The sequence below is a fragment of the Enhydra lutris genome, unplaced genomic scaffold, assembly GCF_002288905.1.
Source record: "Enhydra lutris kenyoni isolate GAN:26980312 unplaced genomic scaffold, ASM228890v2 scaffoldscaffold93, whole genome shotgun sequence".
NCBI classification, from domain to species: Eukaryota; Metazoa; Chordata; class Mammalia; order Carnivora; family Mustelidae; genus Enhydra; species Enhydra lutris.
Genome location: NW_019154177.1, coordinates 1,809,008 through 1,832,305, shown reverse-complemented (window position 1 = coordinate 1,832,305; position 23,298 = coordinate 1,809,008). Strand labels below are relative to the sequence as shown.

Below are 23,298 nucleotides of genomic sequence, written 5' to 3'. Positions count from 1 at the left end.
AGACATAATTTTCTGATCTATAGTTAATCTAGAAAGTAAAACCTATAGTTAATCTTGAAAGCAAACGGACATGATCCATACTTAGAATTTTCTACAAAGGCTATGAATGTATTCATTTTACCAATTATAAAACATTGATAAAATACTGAAAACACTACATATTATTTTCTGGGGTTTTTCTAAATCAGGACTTACATGAAATTTACAGCCTCAAATAGTTAAGGAAGAAATTAGTAAGACTGTATCTTATTCTTCATTTCTAGGATTATTCTGCTCTTTTATCTTTTATTGCTTTTTTGGTTTTGTCAGCCCTCATTTTATAACTTCCTGGGCTTTTTTTTAGTGAGTGTACATTTTTTTTTCAGTTTCAAGTAAATGAATCTTTCCCATACTTCTCTAAAGTATATTTAAGCCCATTTATTATATATTCAATGTAGAATATCAAGAAATTGGTCACTTCTCTTTTGGAAGACTACACTTTGCTCTTACATTACTGCAAGTTAACCATCAAATAACTAAATTATGTATCAGCGAACAGCATTTCTTTTATTATATAACAATTAACTATTTTGTTTTCTCTACCAACATACATCGAGGATTTTCAATTACATTGTTGATATACCTCTTAAACTGTTCTCTTTCTTTTATTCCTATTCTATGGATTACTTCATACCCCATGTCAACAGGAAGACTGAACCCTGCTTCCTACATGGTATTAACATATAATCCCGTCTAACAGACACCCCACAGTGCCATTACAATTCGTTCTTATAGGTGAAATGTGGTAAATTATTGTTAGAATTTGCATCACATTGATACCATTGAATTTGAGAATCTTCATATATTTTATTGGCTAGCAGAATTTTCTCATCTGTGAATTACAATTAATATATTTTTTCCATTTCCATTGATATTTGTCTTTTTCCTACTGAATTAAATGGTTACTTCACATACCTGGGATTCTAAACGCCCTTCATTTTATTTTTTATTTTTTTTAAAGATTTATTTACTTATTTTAGAGAGAGAGAGCACGTGCAAGTGTGCATACCAGTGGCGGGGAGGTACAGAGGGAGGAGGAGAGAGAGAATTTCAAGCAGAATCCCCACTGAGCACAGAGACCCACACAGGACTTGATCTCATGACCCATGAGATCATGACCTGAGCCAAAACCAAGAGTCAAATGCTGAACTGACTCAGCCACCCAGGTGCCTCAAGTTTATTTTACTGTTAAGTGTTCTCTCCTATTATCTTTCTTTATAAATGTTTTATTAATAAGGTATTTTTTGTACTGAGTTTATAAAGAATGTAATGATATTTATTGATGTGATACTATAATATAATAAGAAATACATATTTTGGGGGGGTGCCTGGGTGGCTCAGCAGGTTAAAGCCTCTGCTTTCGGCTCAGGTCATGATCCCGGGGTCCTGGGATGGAGCCCCGCATCGGGCTCTCTGCTCAGCAGGGAGCCTGCCTCCTCCTCCTGTCTCTCTCTGCCTGCCTCTCTGCCGACTTGTGATCTCTGTTTGTCAAATAAATAAATAAAATCTTTAAAAAAAAAAAAAAAGAAAAAAAGAAACACCTGGCTTCTGGCCAAAGCTCCCAAAACTTTTGTGATTTCCTAAGTGATAGAGGAACAAAGAATATTCTATTCTAATGCTTCATCTTTGAACCCAGGCTAAAGACACAGAGCTCTAAAATCCTTCAGAATTTCCTGGGTCTTTAGTTCTAATGAGACAAATCTTGGTGGGCTCCAGGCTGGGGACTGGCCACCAGAAATACAAAGCAATGACTATAAGCTGGGAATGTTTCAACCTCACCATCTGTCCTCCAGGGAGAGGCAGGGGCTGAAGATTGAGTGAGTAATTAGTTATACCTACAAGAGGAAGCCCCCATAAAGATCACTAAAGCATGGGATTCAGGGAGCTTCCAGGCTGGTGAACCCATGCGGGTGGTGGGAGGTTGGTGCACCCCAACTCCACAGGGAAAGCGCCTGAGCTGGAATCCTTTTGGACTTGGCCTATGTTATCTCTTCATCTGGTTGTTCATCTCTATCCTTTATCACATTCTTTATTATGTAATAAACGGGTAAGCATAAATGTTTCCCTGAGTTCTGTGAGCCATTCTAGAAGTTATGGAACATGAGGAGGGGGTTATGGGAACCCTGATTTATAGCCACTCAGTCAGAGGCACAGGTGATAGCTTGGGACTTGCAAATTTGTCTGAAGGAGGGTAGTCCGGGGGGACTGAGCCTTTACCTTGTGGAATCTGACCCTAACTCCAGGTAAATGGTGTCAGATCTGAGTTGAATTGGAGGACACCTGTAAGGGCCTGGTTGGCCAGAGGGAGCCATTTTGTTGCAGTAAACTTAGACTGACCCTATGCAGTGAACTTAGATTGACCCTGCCCCTCCCAGAGGAACTTACGTGCAAAAGCCTAGATGCAAGGGCGGGTCAGGCCAGGTGAAGACATCCATCCAATCCATCCATCCAAAGCATATATTTACTGAGGTGAGTTTAAATCCCATTGGCCACCTGTGTGGGGGCGGGGCTCAACCACTCCTATAAAGGTTAGTTTGCGAGGCTGAGGAGTAGGAGGAGAAGGAGAGCCCCAGGAGGGGGAGTAGTAGGAGAGTCGTCAGAGCCGGGAGAGCCGTCAGAGATGTCAGAGCGGTCAGAGCTGTCAGAGCCATCAGAGCTGGGAGAGCCGCCAGCAGCCTCACCACCACCGAGCCGCAGCCCCGCCGTGAACCGCCTTGCCGCCCCCAGCCGCAGCCCTGCCTCGAGGGGCCTCGCTGGAGCGGCGTCACTCCGGGGAGCGGCCTTGTCAGTGTGCGGCCTCGTCCTTGAGCGGCCTCGTCCGGAGCAGCCTCATCCAGAGCGGGCTCGTCTGGGGAGCGGCCTCGTTGGCGAGCGGCCGCAGCTGGAGCGGTGGCCTCCTCTGGGGAGCAGCTTCGTCAGAGTGGCATCATAGGGAGCAGAGTCTGTGTCATCGGGGTTGTTGTCCTCCTTGTCATCGTTGCTGTCATCGTCGCCTCTTCGTCGTTGGGAGTGGCCTCGTCCTGGGAGCGGCCTCGTCCAGAGTGGCCTCTTCTTGGGAGCAGCTCCGACCCGGGAGTGGCCTCATCTGCGGAGCAGCCTTGTCCAGAGCGGCCTCATCCGGATCGGCCTTCTTGGGCGTGACCTTGTCGGGGTCATCGTTGTCGTCTCTTCGTAAGAGATGGCTCCTACCAGTTTGATTCTTGATGCTTGGTGCAAAATAAAGCTTTGCTTGACCTTCGCTTTGTATCAGTCTCGTTCCTTTGATCATGGACCCTAACACACCCAGCTGGTGTTAGAGAATTGGTCAGTATAGAGAATAAAACCACACATCTGGTCACATGTTTTCCGTGAGTGAAATGAGTAGGAAAAAATTTTCCTTTAGTTGATGAGGAGGGGTTTTCCTTTTCAATTGATCATTTTCTTTGTGACTTTTATTTTTTGCATTTTGTTTGATAAAGCTTTCTTTCCTCTAAAATGATGGAGATGTTCTGATATATATTCCTCTAAAGTTTTATAGGTTAAAAACTGAATTATTAAACCATCTGAAATTTTCTGAGTATTGAAAGACACATCTCTAAATTTACTTTATTTTCCAAAATAGCCCAATTCTGCAAATGCTAATTATTGAATAGCCCTTTCTTTATTGTGTGCTAAAATCAACATAGCCTTTGTCCATGTGGATACTTGATTCTGTTCTACTGATCTGCTTGCCTGCTTTTACGGTAATATCACAATTTAAATATTATAAATGAATTGTGTGCCAAGTCCCTTTTTTGTCCTTCTCTTTCAAGTGTAGTTGATCACTCCCAATTACTATACTAATTACTTTTTAAATATAGTTTCAATTTAGTTTGTTAAGGATTTTGAAATGGAAAAAAACACACTAGGTAGAAATGAAGGAAATGTGGATAGAGTACAGACTTCCGTTAATAATAATGTCAATGTATTAGTTTGTTAACTAATTACGATGAATATCCATATTATTGTAATTATATCCCTATTATTGTAAGGTATTAATAATAGAAGCAGGGTACCTGGGTGTCTCAGTCAGTTAAAGTCCCAACTCTCGGTTTCCGCTCAGGTGCTCAGATCACATTCTCAGGGCCTGTGGGCTCAGTGCTCAGAGCAGAGTCTGCTTGTCCCTCTCCCTCCTCCTCTGCCCCTACTCTGCTTATGCGTGCACTCTCTCTCTCCAATAAATAAATAAATGAATAAATAAATAAAATCTTAAAAAAGTAATAGAGAAAATTGGATGTGGGCTATATGGAAACTCTGCACTATCTTTACAATTTTTCTGTAAGTTTAAAATTATTCTAAAATAAAACATTTGTGGGGCACCTGGGTGGCTCAGTGGGTTAAGCCTCTGCCCTTGGCTCAGGTCATGATCTCAGGGTCCTGGGATCAAACCCTGCATCGGGTTCTCTGCTCAGTAGCAAGCCTGCTTCCCCACTCTCTCTGCCTGCCTCTTTGCCTACTTGTGATCTCTCTCTCTGTCAAATAAACAAATAAATAAAATCTTTAAAAAATTAAAATATTTGTTAAAAGTAAGTTTTTCTAGTTTATTAAAATATCCTATAATGATTTTTTATTGTAACTTCTATTTTTAGTCCAAAACTAATTTGTTGAGATTATTTTAAAATCTTATAATGATGTTTTATTGGGATGGAAATAAATTTATAAATTCCCTTAAGAGAAATTAAACTACTAAGATTTCTCTTCCAAAAATATGGTATGTTTCTGTAGTTACTCAAGACTTTGCTAAAAGTTGATTTTTTAAAAAATTTATTTGACACAGGGATCACAAGTAGGCAGAGCGGGTGGGGGGGGAAGCAGGCTCCCTGCCGAGCAGAGAGCCCGATGTGGGGCTTGATCTCAGGACCCTGGGATCATGACCTGAGCCGAAGGCAGAGGCTTAACCCACTGAGCCACCCAGGCACCCCTAAAGTTGATATTTTTCTTCATTATTTTCACTCTTCTTAACAGGATTTCTTATTTAGTGTCCAATGGTTATTTCTGGTTTGCAACAGCAAAAAAAGGTTTGTCACTGATTTTGCATGTAACTCAATTTACCTTCCAAATGCTTATCACTTCCAATAGTTTGAGTGCTAAATTTCTTGAGGTTTCAGGGATATCATCATAACACTAAACAATCAACATCTTTATTATCTCAGGTATTTTCATTGTTTTATTCTTCTCTTACTTATTTTCCTATCTGCAAAGCACCCATAAACCTAGGAATGACAGGTGTCTTAGTGAAACTGTAGGAGACTTGCCAGGGGATGAATGTGTTACCTAACAGACAATGGAACAGAAATATAGACAAAGTTTGGATTCTGTGATAACATCGTTGACTCCTTCACCAAACCTGATCTGTATTTTTGTTCATGAGATAAATAAACATCTAATTGTTTAAGTCACTCTACTTGGGTTTTCTGGTAGCTTGCCTGTCATTGTGTTCCCAACTCATGGACCATGTACTCAGGGTACCACTCACTAATGAATATTGAATTTAACAGAATATTTAGTATCAACATGGTTACTTTATATTCTTTTAAGCCTCTTGAGTTATATACCAAGTGCAAATATAGAGAGAGAGGAGAGGAGTGAGAGAAGATAAATCTTTTCACATTTATGTGGAAAGTATCCTGTTGGTGGGAAATATCTGTCCCAGGATTTTTTTTTTTTTTTCACTTTAAGCTGTAGATGTGGTAAATTATATTTTTATTTTATTTTTTAAAATATTTTATTTATTTATTTATTTGACAGAGCGATCACAAGTAGGGAGAGAAGCAGGCAGATGGGGAGGGGGAAGCAGGCTCCCCACTGAGCAGGGAGCCAGATGCGGGGCTTGATCCCAGGACCCTGGGATCATGACCTGAGCTGAAGGCAGAGGCTTTAACCCACTGAGCCACCCAGGCACCCTGGTAAATTATATTTTTATATTTCATAATATTAAGCATTCTTTGCTTTGTTGGAATAAACTCCATTTATTCATACTATAAATTTTTCTTTATACTGATTTTATTTACTAAAATTTTATTTGGAATGCCTTTCAATGCTCACAGCTGAGCCTAACTTTTTTTCTTTTACTATCTTGGCCTGACAATAACATCAGGGTGATTCCAGCTTTGTGCAATGACTTTTGAGTAGCTTTTCATAGTTTCCAGTGTTTTGAAATGATTGTGGAAATTATGTGTTCTTTAGAAGTTTGATAAAATCATTCATAAAACCATTTGTGTGTCTTAGAGTAATAGATATTTATTACATTTCCAATTACTTCTATGGAATTATGTATTGAATATTAATGTTTTCACATTGGGAGCCAACTTTGGTAAATACATTTCATGGAATATTGCTCATATTATCTAGAACATCACAGATTGAGATGGAGTTGAATAACATTCTCTAACACTTGTTTTGAAATCTTGGTGTATCTTTTTTTCATTCTTCTAATTTTCCTTCATGCTTTGTTAATTCTTTTTTCAAGATCATATTAACCAATTATCTGTTTCATGCATCCTTTGAACAGAAAATATTAGTTATATGGATTAACTGTTTTTCATTTTTCTTTTTACTATTTTTCATTTTGACCTTATTTCATCAATTTCTACTTTAGTCTTCTTTGGTCGAGTCTTTCTTCTTTCATTCAATTTTATTATTTTCCTACCATTTGGAATTGAAACTTTAATTCATTTTTCCCATTTTGTTTGGTTTCTGTCAGAAGGATTTAATGCAATAAATCTTTCTTCTTTCCATTGACCCTGCACTATAGCTGTTCACATATAATGACTTGTCTCCAGTTTTAAATAGACAGAAACTTCAATTTTCATCATCTTTCATCTTCAAGCAACATTGATCTAAAAGTATGCTTCCAATTCTTTTAGGTACATAGGTTCACAGCAGCAATAACCAGCTCAATGCTGGTGAGAAGGAACCCCTTTTGGACTCATGTGTGGTGTTATTTATTGCCTCCTCTGTAGCTGATGATTTCTTGGGTGGTCATCAAACGTGATACAGAGATGCTTACACAGTGTGGCCACTCTTACAGATCCACTCACATATTTATTTACTCCTCAGACCTTCTTGTCCTCAAATTTCCAATTTCCAGTCTTGTTCCTTCCAGGTCCCTGATAAACCAGCCAAACCCACTCACATCTGCCCAGGAGTAGTAGTAGATCCTTACCTCAGACCTGTGTTTTCTCAATATGAAGTGGATGACTAGGTGGTTGGCCTGAAGCTCTGCCATTAGGAAGATACCTTCTCACCAGTGTTTTTCTGAGATACCCTGGAGCGGTGGTGGGGGTGGGAGGGTGGGGGGCAGTTATAAATCAGCAGCACTCTACTTTTGGCTCTCAGCAACATGCCAGGCTGATTCATCTGTTAACCAGGTCTATGTTTTCTTCCTGTATCGGGTGGTCCTAGTGAAGTCCCCATTAATGTATGGTGTAAGTTGAGAGAAAGACCTTGTTAAAACTAAAGTAAATGACATAGGAATGTGGACTACCTATTTCCCCCTGACCACTTTAAAATGTTATTGATGTGACAGAACTCTAAATCTTGCAGCATTTACCTCCCACCCTCTGCAGTACATGTATCCTAAAATATATCCAGAGTGGTTGCCACTTTCCCGATGACCTGGCCAGTTAACATAATGTCATCAATATGGTGAAGAGTATGATGTTCTTCAGAATGTCCAGATAATCAAGGTCCTTTCAGGCTCTACTTAGCAATAAGGGGAAAAAGTTAACATAGCCCTGAAACATACTGTAAATATATACTGTTGTCCACACCAACTGAATCTAAACTGCCTCTACTTGTCTGTATTGTTGGGTCAGTGAGTGTGTAATAATGACCAGGGTGCACGTGGATCTGTTTTATTAATGACACCCTGCCTGACACCACAGCTGCAATGGTGCTGCCATTTGGTGAACTTGCAATGAGCCACTGTCACCCACGACAATCCATCTGATGTTTGCAGGAGCCACACTGGTGAATGGAACAGCGATATGTTGGAAACTACGATCTCTATTGCTCTAAGTCTTTAAGGGTGGCATTATTAATCTGCCACTTCAGCTGTAATGTGGTACTGATTCTGATATACAATTGTGGTAGGAGTTGGGGAAAGTTTAATGGGCCTCCTTTTAGCCTTTTATACCACAGTGGACACCAGTCAACAAGTCAAGAACCAATGTGAGAGAGCTTCTGGGTTAATAAATACGTGGATACTTGGTGACTGTGGTGTCCTTGGAAGAGTGTGGAAGCTCCACACCATTTTCCCATACCCTCCCCTATGCATTTCTTCCATCTGGCTGTTCTTGAGTTATATCTTTTAAAATCAACCCGCAATTTAGTAAGGAAAAAAAAAAAGGAAGCAGTGTGAACCAATTCATCCCGTTATGCTCTGGGCATAGGAAATGACCACCATACGATCCATGGACCCACTGAAGTCTGACAGGCACAATAATAGCTCCCCAAAGACGCCACTAGAATCTTTGACAAAAGGGACTTTGCAGAATGATTAGGGATGTGGAGTTTGGGATGGAGAAATTATCCTGAATTACCTAGACTGGGCCCAATCTAATCACATGAGTTCTTAAAACCAGAGGCTCTTACCCAGCTGTGATCAGAGAGAGTGCAATGACCGAAAACTCAGAAACACAAGAAAGACTCAGTCAAATGATGGCTTTAAAGACAGAGCAAGGGAGCACAAGCCAAAGAGCACAGGAAGCTCTAGAGGCTAGAAACAGCAGGGACACAAGTTCCCTCCTGGAGCCTCCAGAAAGGAATGCAGCCCCACCGATACCTTGATTCTAGCCCAGTGACTCCCATGTTGGACTTCTGACCTATAGAACTCCCAGTAAATCAACCTGTGGTGTTTCCAGCCACCAAGTTTGTGATAATTTGTTAAAGCCACAATATAAAACTAATACAGACCCATTTTGAGATGGACTTGGGCCAGATCTATTCATCAATTGGCCAACATGTGTTTCCACTCTAACAGAGGGCGCACAACAGCATTTATGTCTTCTGGTATCCACAGATAATGTGGCCCCCATAGCCAAAAATCCTTGAAAACTCTGAGAGTTTCCCTTTCCCTATATGCAGTCAATCTGGTAAGTTACCACACTACCATTCAAGGAAGAACTGAGGAGGTTGCTGTTGAAGACCAGCCAGATCCTCAATTCATATCAACGTTGTGGCAGTGCACGTCCTTCCTCAATGGGAACTGATCTCTTTCTAGTTTCGTGATTTCTCATTCTGTGTGCTAGCTCATATCTGGAAACCGGCAAAAGATTCTGATTTCACAAAGTGGAGGCAAATTGCCACTAATCCTTGTGAGTTAGGGCCCCTTGCAGAAATGGCTGAGTCCAGAGTTAGGACAAGAGAAGGTTAAGATGAATCCGGAATATCTTATGTTAAATGATGGGAACAGATCAAAGGACACAGAACCATGGTTACATAAAATTTTAACAGTAGTAGAAGACAGGTGACGGGCACATGAACTCTATACTATGCTGCATCCCTTTTCAAAGTAAATGTGTCTTTATTTTTCTTTTTTCATTTTAAAGATTTTTATTTATTTATTTGAGAGAGTGAAGAAAGAGCATGATGGGGGTGGAAAGGGCAGAGGGAGAGGCAGGCTCCAGCAGGGAGCCCAACAAGGGGCTGGATCCCAAGACCCTGGGATGGGATCATGACCTGAGCCAAAGGGAGGCACTTAACTGACCAATCCACTCAGATGCCCCATAAATGTTTCTTTAAAATGGACATAGAAGCCAGGCTGGAGGAGCTCCTGCAGTACAAATCTGGGATAATTTCAGCATATAAATAAATAATGATACTAATATAAGAATAAATAAATAGGAATCCATATTGAGTAGAAGAAAGAAAGAAGGGGGGGAGGAAGGGAAAGACAAACGAAAGAGAAAAGGAGGAAGGAAGGAGAGTGATTTTTTTTTCCTTAAGTAAAATGCCAACTAGTAACTGTAGAAAGGACAGTGGAATTAGAAAATCATAGTTATAATTAATTTAGCCAAGAAACATTAATAAGTACTAAAGCAAGTGGAAAAGGTGATGAGGAATGGAATATCTACATTTACAGCCCCATAAAATACTTCTTAATCACAATAAGAAAGAAGAGGAAGGAGAAATCCAGAACATGCTACCTTAAAGAATCAAAGTTCCTATCACCTGTTATGAGCAAAACTGACATCTTGTGCCTTCTTTATAAGATGCAATGAGGACACAGCATAACCTCTATGATATTTCCTTCTTTTTTTAAGTTTTATTTATTTGAGAGACAGAGAGAGTGAGTGGGAGGGAGAAGGAGAGACAACCTAAAGCAGAGTACAGAGTGCAGAGCCTGACACAGGCTCAGTCCCCCAGCTGTAAAGATCATGGCCTGAGTTGATACCAAGGATTGGAAGTTTAACCAATTGAGCCACCCAGCATCCCTGGTCTCTATGATATTTCTGCCAAAGATATGTAAACTATCTAATCATAAGGAAATGTCAGGTAAACCCATGTTGAGGAATTGGGCTTATTTTATAATAACTATTCTGTACTCCTCAAAGGTATAAAGTCGTAGAAGCCAAGGAAAGATTGAGGGATTTTTCTGGATTGGGGAGACTAAAGAGATACAGGAAATCAATGCAATGCATTATACTGGATTGGATCCTTTTGCTATAAGCAATATTATTGGAACAACTGTTAAAACCTGAGTGGAGTGTGAATTAAGTCATAGTTATGTAAAAATGTAAGTTTCATAATTTTGACAATTGTGTTAAGGTTATATAGGAGAATGATCTTGTTTGTAGGAAGTATACTGACGTATTTGGGTATGATGGAGCAAACTGTTCTCAAATAATGTAGGAAATAACGGAAAGTTATTTGTACCAATCTTACAATCTTCTGTAAGTCTGAAATCATGACAAAACTAAAAACAAACTTCTGGCACCTAAAAGAACACTAAATCCTTCGGGATATTCTCAGGCTTGGCTAAGTCTCCTCAGCCTCAGAGGTGAGCTACAGGAAATAGGGATCTTATTCAATGTGAACACAAGGGCCCCCATCCCCAAGCTCAAACTCTGAAGGAAGCACAGATATGAGTTTTCTTTTATGCGTCCCACTGGTCTTCCTTTCTGGACAACAGCAAACTTGTCTAATTGCTTCAATGGAACATACATCCCCAAAGGCTTAAGTGAAGAGAGGAAAACATTTTCACTTCTCCAATCTGAGACATTTGGTAAGAATTTAAAGTATAAATGGTCTTTATTACCTCAGAATAGTCCTTTAGGAGTCTGAAGATCTGATCTCAGACTCCTGGTATGAGATGTGCTGAAGCCTCAGTATGGCTTTACAAATCGTACTTTTTTCGGCTCAACACAAGTTGAGGGTCAAAGTAACTGAGGTCACGGATGTAGATGTGAATTGTACACTCCTCTGGTGAGCAGCTGCTCTCTCACTCTGATGTCCTTGTAGAATTTGTTTTCAAGCTCAAGTTATAAGCAAGTTACAAAGTAAAGTCACAAAAGGGCAAATATCTTCAAGAACAGAGACCACTAACCAACTTCCTAGAACTAAAGCTAATTTTCAGAGAAGAGAAAAGAATAAGAAAATAAGAATGAGAACAGAAGTAAATCCTGACAATATTTTCTCATGGATACTTTAAGAGGAGGCAGGTAATTAAATTATTTATTTATTTTCTAATAATTTTATTTTTACCCTGATCCACTTTTCTGGGAACCATAAAAATAGGATTGGCAGTCATACTTAATGATATCATTAATGGTTGTATTTTCCTTTGACAGATCTAGGAAAAAAGAGGACCATAGGGATAATTAACACAAGGAAGGAAATGCTGGACTGAAGCATGACTTTTAGTATAGTTGGTAATGGCAAGAAGACAGATAATTGTAGAAGTAGAATTCATGTAGACAGAAGCAGTACTAATAATTCATGCTTATAAAGTTCCAGACAGAATTCAGATTCTTGGATTCTGACACAGAACTTCTAGCAAAACTTCAAGAATCTGCATATTCATCACATGTTCATTATGTTGTCAGAGATAGGTCCACTAAATTCATTTTTTTGTCCATGTTATTGCTAATAATTTGTAAAGTTGTACCATTTTATATAACTTGTATGGATAAAATATGCTTCAAAATGTTTCCTTTATCCTGGAATACTATAAGAATACTTCCTATAAAAAGAAGTCTTTCAGACATTTGAAAAATCCATCCATAGTAACTGTCATCACATTGGATTAAATTTCCCTCAGTCTAAGATTTCACTAATTCAAGCTAAAGAGGAGTCAGTTTCTTCTTTTCTATAGGAAAATTCTACTGATTTTTAAAAATTCTATTGATTTTATTGGATATCATTATTTTTACCTTTAGACATGGACTGTATAAATTTCTTCACACCAGTCAGTTTTGAGAATAAGCTGACTATATTAAACTTCTTAAATAGATCAATAATTAACGTATCTCATGTGATCAGTGACTCTAATTATAAATGAACTAATGCAAAACAAAACAAATTAACAAAATGAATTGTTTCCCAAATCTTTACAACATTCTATGTGTCATATTGCCTTAATTTGTGCCTAGATGAGTTAGTCACTTTAATTTTTTTTAAAAAACTGAAAATTTCCTAAAAGTTCTTTTTGTTTTCCAGATAAACAAAGTTGTATACATCTATATTTGGCAACAATCAGATATGAGTGATTTGATAAGGTGGGAAGGTTGCAGATAGATGTCCATTTGCCTAACAGACCTGTTTGCTATGAGGTCCTGTAGAAACTTCTCACTTGGTCCTCATGACTGTCTCCACCAACCCAGAAGTTCTTCCTTCTCTTCTGTATTCCCATTTCATGGAGCGTCTGTGCAAATAGGGAGAAGAAAACTTGAAGACACTGCTTCACCCTCCCATCTCCTATCTGACAGATCTCTGAGGGCTGCAGATTATCTTTCGAGGCTGGGCGGCTGCTCGGTCTCTTTACTGCAGCTCTCAGACCAGAGCAGGTCAGGCACAGCACCTTTGACAGAATCCCTCTCTTCCAATCCACTGCAGCCAGAGTAAGGCCGAAATTAGCAATTCGACAACGTATCTACTTTGAATCACTCAAAGCAACACACGAAGCTGAGCCTTCAAACTAGCATTGTTCTGACCAAAGTGGACTCACCCTAACTTTGCTGCCTTCCCAAGAACTTAGAACATGGAGACACTTTAATGGTAGGAGGGCATCATCAAGACAGCATCATTTTTCCCACACTACCAAATTTCAGAACAAATTTCGCCTCCAAAATTTCATAGTAATTCTTTGAAATTTGTCACATGTTTTGAGCCTGACAATTTCCCATAGCCTTACCAATCTGCATGAGAACTGAAGCTTTGTTGGACTTATAATTGGGATATATTTGCACATGTTTACAGTCAGCGTGCCTGATAGACCAAAGAAGCCCTGGTAAATAATTCGACACACAAATTAAAAGATACATTTGTTTCGTGTCTGTATTCTTAACCAAATATTAACATATTAACTAATTTCATCCTCCAAACAACTCTCTGAAGTAGGATCTATTATTATGCCCATTTTACAGATGATAAATCTGAGGCATAGAGTGTTTAAATAACTTGCCCGAGGTCTGTTATACTCAATAGCATTACTAGGATATGAAACCATGCTCAAGTTTGGGCTCCTTAGCACTACGCTGACTCTCAACTATTTGTTGGTTACTCAAGTCAAGATATTCAGAAGAAGTTAAATGTGCAGATCTGGATTTCAGAATAAAAATTTTAAAGCTGTTGATTTAGCAATCATCAGCATATGAATGGTATTTGAGTCAAATGTAAAGAAGCTATCACTCAGAATAAATTCACTTTGAACTGGGTCCAAATTCAAAGAAGTACTAACACGCAAGATTTGTGCTGAGCAATAGGAGCTATTATCGATGCTCCTACTTCCTTTGTGTGACAGTGACAACGTTTGATACTTTTGTCCATATCAGTCAATTCCATTTCACAGTGGAATAGACAAGAATTAACAGTGGAATAAAGAGAAAGATAGCAATTTAATGAAAATAATACTAATAACTAGAACAAAATAAGTAGTCTTTATCACATTGTTGCAATACAGTTCAATATGTTATGAGATAAAATTACGTACATGACTTCATCCTTACAATACTATTTTAAGGTGTGCACTTTTTAAAAAAAATTTAATTAAAAAAATTTTTTTTGAGAGAGACCGTGCATGCACTAGCAGGGGTAGAGGCACAAAGGGAGAGGGAGAGGAAGAATCTTAAGCAGACTCCGCATAAAATCTGATGTGGAGCTCAAACCCGTGATCCTGAGATCATGATCTGAGCTGAAATCAAGAGTTGCATACTTAACCTATTGAGTCCCCAGGAGTCCCAGGCTTTCACTTTTCCATTCCTAGTTCACAGATATGAAAACTGAGAACAGAGTGGTTAAAAATCTTGACTAATGTTGTGTGACCAGTAGGGGTAGAGCTAGGACTTGAACAATTGTCATAATATACTGCTTTGAGCTATAGATTTTGTATTTATATTTTTCTAAGTAACTATAACTTTCATTTTAAAAATACATACTTGTATTAAAAATAATACAAGAGTTGAAGCAATAAGAAGTACAAAAAGGTCTATCATAAAAAGCAAAAATAATTTCATATGCTATCTTCCAACACCAAACTGCATACTCCAAAGATGGAGTTTTTAACTATTCCTATTTTAGTTCATCATAATAATTCCAAACATATATTTATATCTTGATTCCTTAATCTACCAATTTTAGTATCTGTTGATGGTGCTTTTACTGATACTACTGGCTATCTTATTATTGTCCTTCTTCCATTCATTGTGCAACTTTTAGGATAGACTCAGACTTCTCTACCTTCTTTCATTCCATCTGCAAATTTCTATTTTTTTTTAAAGATTTTATTTATTTATTTGACAGAGAGAGATCACAAGTACACAGAGAGGCTGGCGGAGAGAGAGGGGGAGGCAGGCTCCCCGCTGAGCAGGGAGCCTGACACAGGGCTGGATCCCAGGACTCTGAGACCATGAACCGAGCCTAAGCCAGAGGCTTAACCCACTGAACCACCCAGGTGCCCCAGTTTGCTAATTTCTTGTCTCTCTTGCCTTCCTTCTACTCATCCTCTATGGGACACCTCGGAGGTCTTTCCAGCACTAACTCTGGCTTGTCAAATTTGACTTAAGTTTTCTAACATCTCTAACTCCCTAAGAGGTGAAGGAGAATGAGATTAGCAAAATTGGTTTATCACAGAGATAAGACAGATAATCACAGTTCTTCCCATTTGTCCACACATGTTTCCACCCACCTGACACCTAAAGAAAATTAATGTTCAATAAGTAAGAAAAATATAAACATATAAAATATTTTATGACATAAAATAAATAATTCTGATCATAATTATTGATTTAGATAATTAAAAAGAGCAACCAATACTATCTGCCAATATAGAGTGACAGATAGATAAAATATCATATATTCTCTATAATTATTGATTTAAAATAATTGCAAAAAGCATGTTTAACTATTGTTACCCTGTGATCATGGGAAAATAAATTGTCATGTTGGTTTTCTAATAATTTCAATCATAGTCCTTTTCAATAATTATTTTAGATTATCTTTGCAATATCCAGTTTTCCAAAAAAGGTTACTTTTAGCAATTTATGTTGGTCAATATATAGTTATATTTGAATTTATCACTTATTTTTAAATTTAAAATCCAGCAACTTGTGAACTAATAACAATTACATATTTCTTACTTGTTTAAGAAAACTGAGTTTTGGTGACATTGCCTTAGCTGGATTTGTCTTCCAGTGACTTCTTTGACATTCTTCTTCAGTTGAGACCAAACCAGTGATTAAAGGACTCAAATCATTGGATTCACCTGAATTGCATCAAATGGAAGATTACTGAGGTCATGGATTAATGAATTATCTTTCTATTTCAGTCTTGTGTGTAGAAATTTGGCCTGACAAACAGGCCTGGACCTGAATTCCACATCTGCAGCTTCCTAACTGTGCCTCCTTGGTAAGTTATTTAGTACCTATATCCTTCAAATTCAGGTATGAGGATTAAATAAAACAGTCCAAGAAAATACTTAGTGCAGTGCTTGGCACTAAGTCGGGGCTTAATAATATTGTTAGTGATTGTTCATTGATTTGTGTGAGCTTTAATGAATGTTTGTTCCTCCCACTAGACTATAAATCAATGAGATAAATTACTATCTATTCTTTTAAGCAGCATATCTCTAGCATATAATATGGTGAGTGATAGAGAATAGGAGCTCCATAAATATTTATTGAATACAGAATTACTTATTAATATAAATGTTTTTAGTAATTTTTACTTCACATGATAATCTTAACTTCTCCGACCTAAGGCTGTATTGACATACAGATCAGCAGAGCTTTTTTTAAATCACTTAGAATAACACATCTAGTCAAAAGTTTGCTTCTCAAGTCATCTATACAGCTATAATTAATTTAAACTGGCTAAAATTGTTTAGTCTTTGCTGATAACACTGCTAATATTTAAACTCAAAATAGCATGGGAAAAATTCTTGTCCGGATCATATATAATACAAACCTGGTCTTTCCTGCTTATAAGAGTAATAACTAATATCTCTAGCATGGTTTATTACACTCAAAGCCCTTACAAACAAAAGTAATGGTGTAAGACATCAGTATGTGTGAGCTACTTGTACAGAGGTGGAGGTGGAGATGTGGCTCCTTCACTCTCTCCTCTGCCTCTCCTGGTTCTTTCTTGTCCATGAGCTCTAGTAGAAACTACTTAAGTAACTAAAGGGGTTACCGGCAGATTCACAAAGTGCTTTATGCACCTGAGCTAGAGGTGACTCCCAGGACAATCCACATAGCACCAAGTCAAAGTCTTCTGACTCAAAACAACATATTCTGTACAGGGTGCCTCGGTGGCTCAGTTGGTTAAGCATCTGACTCTTAATCTCAGTTCAGGTCTTGATCTCAGGGTCTTGAATTCAAGCCCTGTGTTAGGTGTGGAGCCAAAAATCAAGACAAAAAGAACCCCACCCACCATGTTCTGTAGATAGAGCACAGGAGACATCATGAATAATTCAAAGTGTTGAAAAATGTCCTTTACATGATAGGTCATAAGATCATCTTTGAGTGTTTTAAAGTATGTGATTTTGGCAATGCCTTTGAGACATTAAAATGAAACTAAAACTTTTACTTCTTCAATTACATAATGCAATCAAGGGAATCTTTGGTTCCAGGAAGTATTAAAAGGATTTTGAGTTTTTTCTTGTGCATAGAAATGCTTTTATAAAGAACACACTTATGACCTTTGAATTGATCAGTTTGAAATATGAAAAAATTATTTACCTAGATTTCTTTCTTATATGGCATTTAGTTCTTTCTTGGGTATTAAGAAAAAAAGCATATATTTTTAAAAACTATATGTCCAGAGTCTCTCATGGTTTGTTTCTCTCTCTGATGACTTCCCATTCAGTTTTCCCTCCCTTTCTCTTTGGTCCTCCATGTTATTTCTTATGTTCCACATATGAGTGAAATCATATGATAATTGTCTTTCTTTGCTTGACTTATTTCACTTAGCATAATCCCCTCCAGTCCCATCCATGTTAATGCAAATGGTAGGTATTCATCCTTTCTGATGGCTGAGTAATATTCCATTGTATAAATGCACCACATCTTTATCCATTCATCTTTTGAAGGACATCTCAGCCCTTCCACAGTGTGGCTATTGTGGACATTGCTGCTATGAACATTGGGGTGCATGTGCCCCTTATTTCCACTATATCTGTATCTTCTGGGGATGGGGGGTAAATACCTAGTAGTGCAACTACTGGGTCATAGGGTAGCTCTATTTTTAACATTTGGAGGAACCTCCATACTGTTTTCCAGAGTGGCTGCACCACCTTGCACTCCCACCAACAGTGTAAGAGTGTTCCTCTTTCTCCACACCCTCATCAACATTTGTATCCTATCTTGTTAATTTTTGCCATAATATTTCTTCTTTAAATGTTTGGTAGAATTCCTCTGGGAATCCAACTGGTCCTGGCCTCTTGTTTGTTGGGAAATTTTTGATTACTGCTTCAGTTTCCTTGCCAGTTATGAGTCTATTCAAGCTTTCTATTTCTTTCTGTTTCAGTTTTGGTAATTTATAAGTTTCCAGCAATACATCCATTTCTTCCAAATTGCTTAATTTGTTGGCCAATAGTTGCTCATAATATGTTCTTAAAATTGTTTGTATTTCTTTGATGTTGGTTATGATCTCTCCTCTTTCATTCATGCTTTTATTAATTTGGGTCCTTTCTCTTTTCTTTTGATAAGTCTGGCTAGAGGTTTATCAATCTTATTAATTCTTTCAAAGAACCAGCTTCTATTCTTTTTTTAAAAAAGATTTTATTTATTTATTTGACAGAGAGAGAGAGAGATCACAAGTAGGCAGAGAGACAGGCAGAGAGAGAGGGGAAGCGGGCTCCCTGATGAGCAGAGAGCCCGATGCAAAGAACCAGCTTCTAGTTTCCTTGATCTGTTCTACTGCTGTTCTGGTTTCTATTTCATTGATTTCTGCTCTAATCTTAATTATTTTTCTTCTCCTTCTTGGTTTAGGCTTTATTTGCTATTCTTTCTCCAGATTCTTTAAGTGTAAGTTTAGCTTGTGTATTTGAGACTTTTCTAAATTTTTTTTAAAGATTTTATTTATTTATTTGACAGAGATCACAAGTAGGCAGAGAGGCAGGCAGAGAGAGATGAGGAAGCAGGCTCCCTGCTGAACAGAGAGCCTGATGCAGGTGTTCAGAATGATTTGACAGTTATCTAGCTAAATTCAAGGGACCAGGTGAAATGAGGTCCCCTACCCTTCTGCCATCTTGCCTCTAGAAAATCATTTTCCTATCTTTCATAGGTGTCTATTTTCCAAAAATTCCAGTGACCTCTACTTTTTTTGGTATCCAAAAAGAAACAAAAGAAGCTAATAAAACGAGATAGTCTTCCTAAAATATACAATCTATATCTGCACAGAACACTGAAATCTTACTTAATTATTTGCACTTGCTATTACTCTGGTCTTAGTCCCTTAGTCTACTTCACTAAGTGCATTATGATTCTATCTGCTTCCTTGTAGGCCTGTATTGATGGTCCATTGTCATGACCAACCAGAGCTGCCAGGACCGGTTCATCTTGTTGGGTTTCTCAGACAGACCCCAGCTAGAGCAGACCCTCTTTGTATTTGTTCTCATCTTCTATCTTGTGACCTTGGTGGGCAATGTTGTCATTATCTTGGTGTCCCGCCTGGACCCCTGCCTCCACACGCCCATGTACTTTTTCCTTACCAACCTGTCCTTCCTAGACCTCTGTTTTACCACCAGTTCCATCCCCCAGCTGCTTTTCAACTTGGGTGGCCCAGACAAGACCATCAGTTACACGGGTTGTGCCATCCAGTTATTCATGTTCCTGGGTCTGGGTGGCACAGAATGTGTCCTCCTGGCAGTCATGGCTTATGACCGCTTCACTGCAATCTGCAAGCCCCTCCACTATTCCGTCATTATGCACCCTCAGCTCTGTTGGAAGCTGGTGTCTGTGGCCTGGGGTATCGGGCTCCTCAACTCCTTGGCTATGTCTCCAGTAACCATGAGGCTGCCACGATGTGGAAGATGTAAGGTGAAACATTTCCTATGTGAGATGCCAGCTCTGATAAAAATTGCCTGTGTGGACACTGTGGCTGTGGAGAGCACGGTTTTCATCTTGTCAGTTATGATTGTCCTGGTGCCCCTGGCGCTCATCCTCGTCTCCTATAGCTACATTGCCCTAGCAGTGCTGAGCATGAAATCAGCCACAGGAAGAAGGAAGGCTTTCAACACATGTGGGTCCCACCTCACTGTGGTCTCATTGTTTTATGGGAATATTATCTATATGTATATGCAACCAGGAAATAATTCTTCTCAGGACCAAGGGAAATTCCTTACCCTCTTCTACAATTTGGTGACCCCCATGTTGAACCCTGTCATCTACACACTGAGAAACAAGGATGTAAAAGGTGCCCTGAGTAGGCTTGCGTCCAGAAAGTAAGGTGACCGTGACTTTTCCAAAGGCTGCTTATTTTACTTAGTTACCAGAAATAAATAATTCTTGAAGTGTAATTTTAGAATTTACTTAAATCTTCCAACCTACCCAATAAAAATTTCCAGGGATGGAGTCTGGGAATATATATTATAAAGCCCCAATACGATGCTGATGATAAACTAGGTTAGACATAAATTTTAATTTGGATAGTATCTTATGTCTACCCTTCAAATCATCTTTCCTCCTCCTTTCCAAGTTGGCCACATGTCATTAAAACCCAATACAACTATAAATCAATGCTTCAGTATTGTGGACTGTCTGAAGTTATGCCCAAATAAAATCATATGATGATCTTTTTTCACATTGGTACTTTGTGTAATTGTCATTTTACCATGGAATTGAGCCAATGGAGTGCCAAAATACAATACTTTTTGTCTTCTGATATCTTTAAATTTCACTGTCTGGAGAAGATGGAGCCATTACCCTAAACACAGCCTATGATATTTAAACTATTTGAGCTTTGTTTTGTTTCACAATCAGCTATATTAAAGTGATCTGGACCGACATTTGTTTTGAACATAGATCCTAAAGTCCCAACCATGGAAGCTCTCATTTTAGTAAGTCTGGAAATATTTGTGTTGAAAAGTGTGTTGTAGGGGGCACCTGGGTGGCTCAGTTGGTTAACATCTGCTTTCAACTCAGGTTGTGATCCCAGAATCCTGCAATCGAGCTCTGCGTTGGGCTCCCTGCTCAGTGGGGAGCTTGCTTCTCCCTCTCCTATTCCCCCTGCTTGTTCTCTCTGTCAAATAAATAAATAAAATCTTAAAAAAAAAAAAAAGAAAAAATGTCTTGTGTAGTTTTAACATAGATTTAAGTTTGAAAACAAACAATCCATTCTAGATCTTTTCATAATCAAAGAGACCACGAATAGTGGACCTACATTTTTTTATTATTGTATTACATGTTTTTATTATTATATTCTGAAGTATAGTTGATATAAAATGTTATATTAGTTTCAGGTGTATAACATAAGGAAGGAGTCAACAGTTCTATACATTACTCAGTGCTCTCACCATATGTGTAGTCACCCATACAATATTACTATAATATTACTGGTTATATTCCCTATGCTATACTTTCCATTTTCGTGACATTTATTTTTTTTATTTTTTTTTTTTTCATTTATTCAAAGCATGTTTATTCAGTTCTATGTTTAGGTATTCTATTAGATGTGCGTGACATTTATTTTATGACTGGAAGCTTGTCCTTCTTAATCCCCTTTATCTATTTCACCCATGCCCCACCCTCCTCCCCTCTGGCAACCACCAGTTGTCTGTATTTATGAATCTGTTTCTGGTTTGCTTGCTCGTTCCTTTGTTTTGTTTTTTAGATTCCACATTTAAATGAAATCATGCAATATTTGTCTTTCTCTGTCTGATTTATTTCACACAGCATATTTCATTTACCTCTAGGTCCATCCATGTTGTTGCAAATGGCAAGATATTATTCTTTTTAAAATTATGGAGATGAAAGGTACAGCATAGGAAATATAGTAAATGATATCATAATGTTGTATGGGGACAGAAGGTAGCTACTCTTGCAGTGAACATAGCATAATATATAGATAAATTGAATCATTATATTCTACATCTGAAACTAATGTCACATCACATGTCCACTACACTTATATTTAAAAAATATTCTTAAAAGTGATCTAATTCTTTTTTATGGCTGAGAAATATAGTAAAGATTTTAACATAAGCATCTGAATTTATCACAATGAGTGTAAATGTCCTTTCTTTTTAAATACGAATTTTATTGAAGGGATTGTTAAAAGCCACTATAATGAAAACCAATACGGAAGCCATGTATATGCTGCCACGCATACATGGATCTCTATCACACACAAGCCTTATGAGGGTGTGCAAAGTTGCAAGCAATTAATTTTCACTTAGAAAAAAATTCAAGGTGTGCCTGGCTGGCTCCCTCAGTTGAACATTTAACTCTTGGTTTCAGCTCAGGTCATGATCTTAGGGTCGTGAGATCAAGCCCCTGGACCAGGCTCTGTGCTCAGCAGGGAGTCTGCTTGAGATTCTCCCTCTCACTCTGCCTCTGCTCCACCCCCCAACTAGCGCTTGCTCTCTCTCTGGCTCTCTCTCTCAAATAAATAAATAAGTAAATAAAATCTTAAAAAAAAAAGAAAAGAAAGAATTCAAAAGTCTTCTCACCCTGATTCACCTTAAGAATAAGCATCTTACACATGAAAAAGTGCTCCATATCACTGGGCATCAGGGAAATACAAATCAAAACCACAATGAGATACCACCTCACACCAGTCAGAATGGCTAAAATTAACAAGTCAGGAAATGACAGATGCTGGTGAGGATGCGGAGAAAGGGGAACCCTCCTACACTGTTGGTGGGAAAGCAAGCTGGTGCAACCACTCTGGAAAACAGCATGGAGGTTCCTCAAAAAGTTGAAAATAGAGCTACCCTATGGCCCAGCAATCGCACTACTGGGTACTTACCCTAAAGATACAAATGTAGTGATCTGAAGGGGCACGTGCACCCGAATGTTTATAGCAGCAATGTCCACAATAGCCAAACTATGGAAAGAACCTAGATGTCCATCAACAGGTGAATGGATAAAGATGTGGTATATATACACAATTAAATACTATGCAGCCATCAAAAGAAATGCAATCTTGCCATTTGGGACGACGTGGATGGAACTAGAGAGTATTACGCTGAGTGAAATAAGTCAATCAGAGAAAGACAACTATCATATGATCTCCCTGATATGAGGAATTTGAGAGGCAAAGAGGGGGCTTTGGTGGGGGAAGAAAAAATGAAACAAGATGGGATCAGGAGGGAGACAAACCATAAGAGACTCTTAATCTCACAAAACAAACTGAGGGTTGCTGCTGGGAGGGGTTACAGAGAGGGTGGTTGGGTTATGGACATTGGGTAAGGTATGTGCTATGGTGAGTGCTGTGAAGTGTGTAAACCTGGTGATTCACAGACATGTACCCCTGTGGCTAATAATACATTATATGTTAATTAAAAATTAAAAAAAAAAAAGAATAAGCATCTTATGCTGGCAAGCCCTTTAAATAGCTACATTATCAATTAAAAATTTCAAG

The 23,298-nt window shown here is 38.3% G+C and overlaps 2 protein-coding genes across 2 annotated transcripts in view; one reads left to right on the top strand and one right to left on the bottom strand.

Moving 5' to 3' along the window:
* Nucleotides 1-23,298, bottom strand: part of LOC111138601 — an 896,555-nt gene that overhangs the window by 345,127 nt on the left and 528,130 nt on the right. The gene's annotated exons all lie outside the window — the stretch shown is intronic.
* On the top strand, nucleotides 19,227-20,162 carry LOC111138554 (olfactory receptor 2W3-like). Its single transcript, XM_022490573.1, has one exon. It carries the CDS (start codon nucleotides 19,242-19,244, stop codon nucleotides 20,160-20,162), a length of 921 nt encoding a protein of 306 aa, XP_022346281.1. The 5' UTR covers nucleotides 19,227-19,241.

What these genes read in the sequence shown, in the direction of transcription:
- LOC111138554 (XM_022490573.1), top strand. Translation starts at nt 19,242, where the DNA reads ATGACCAACCAGAGCTGCCAGGACCGGTTCATCTTGTTGGGTTTCTCA.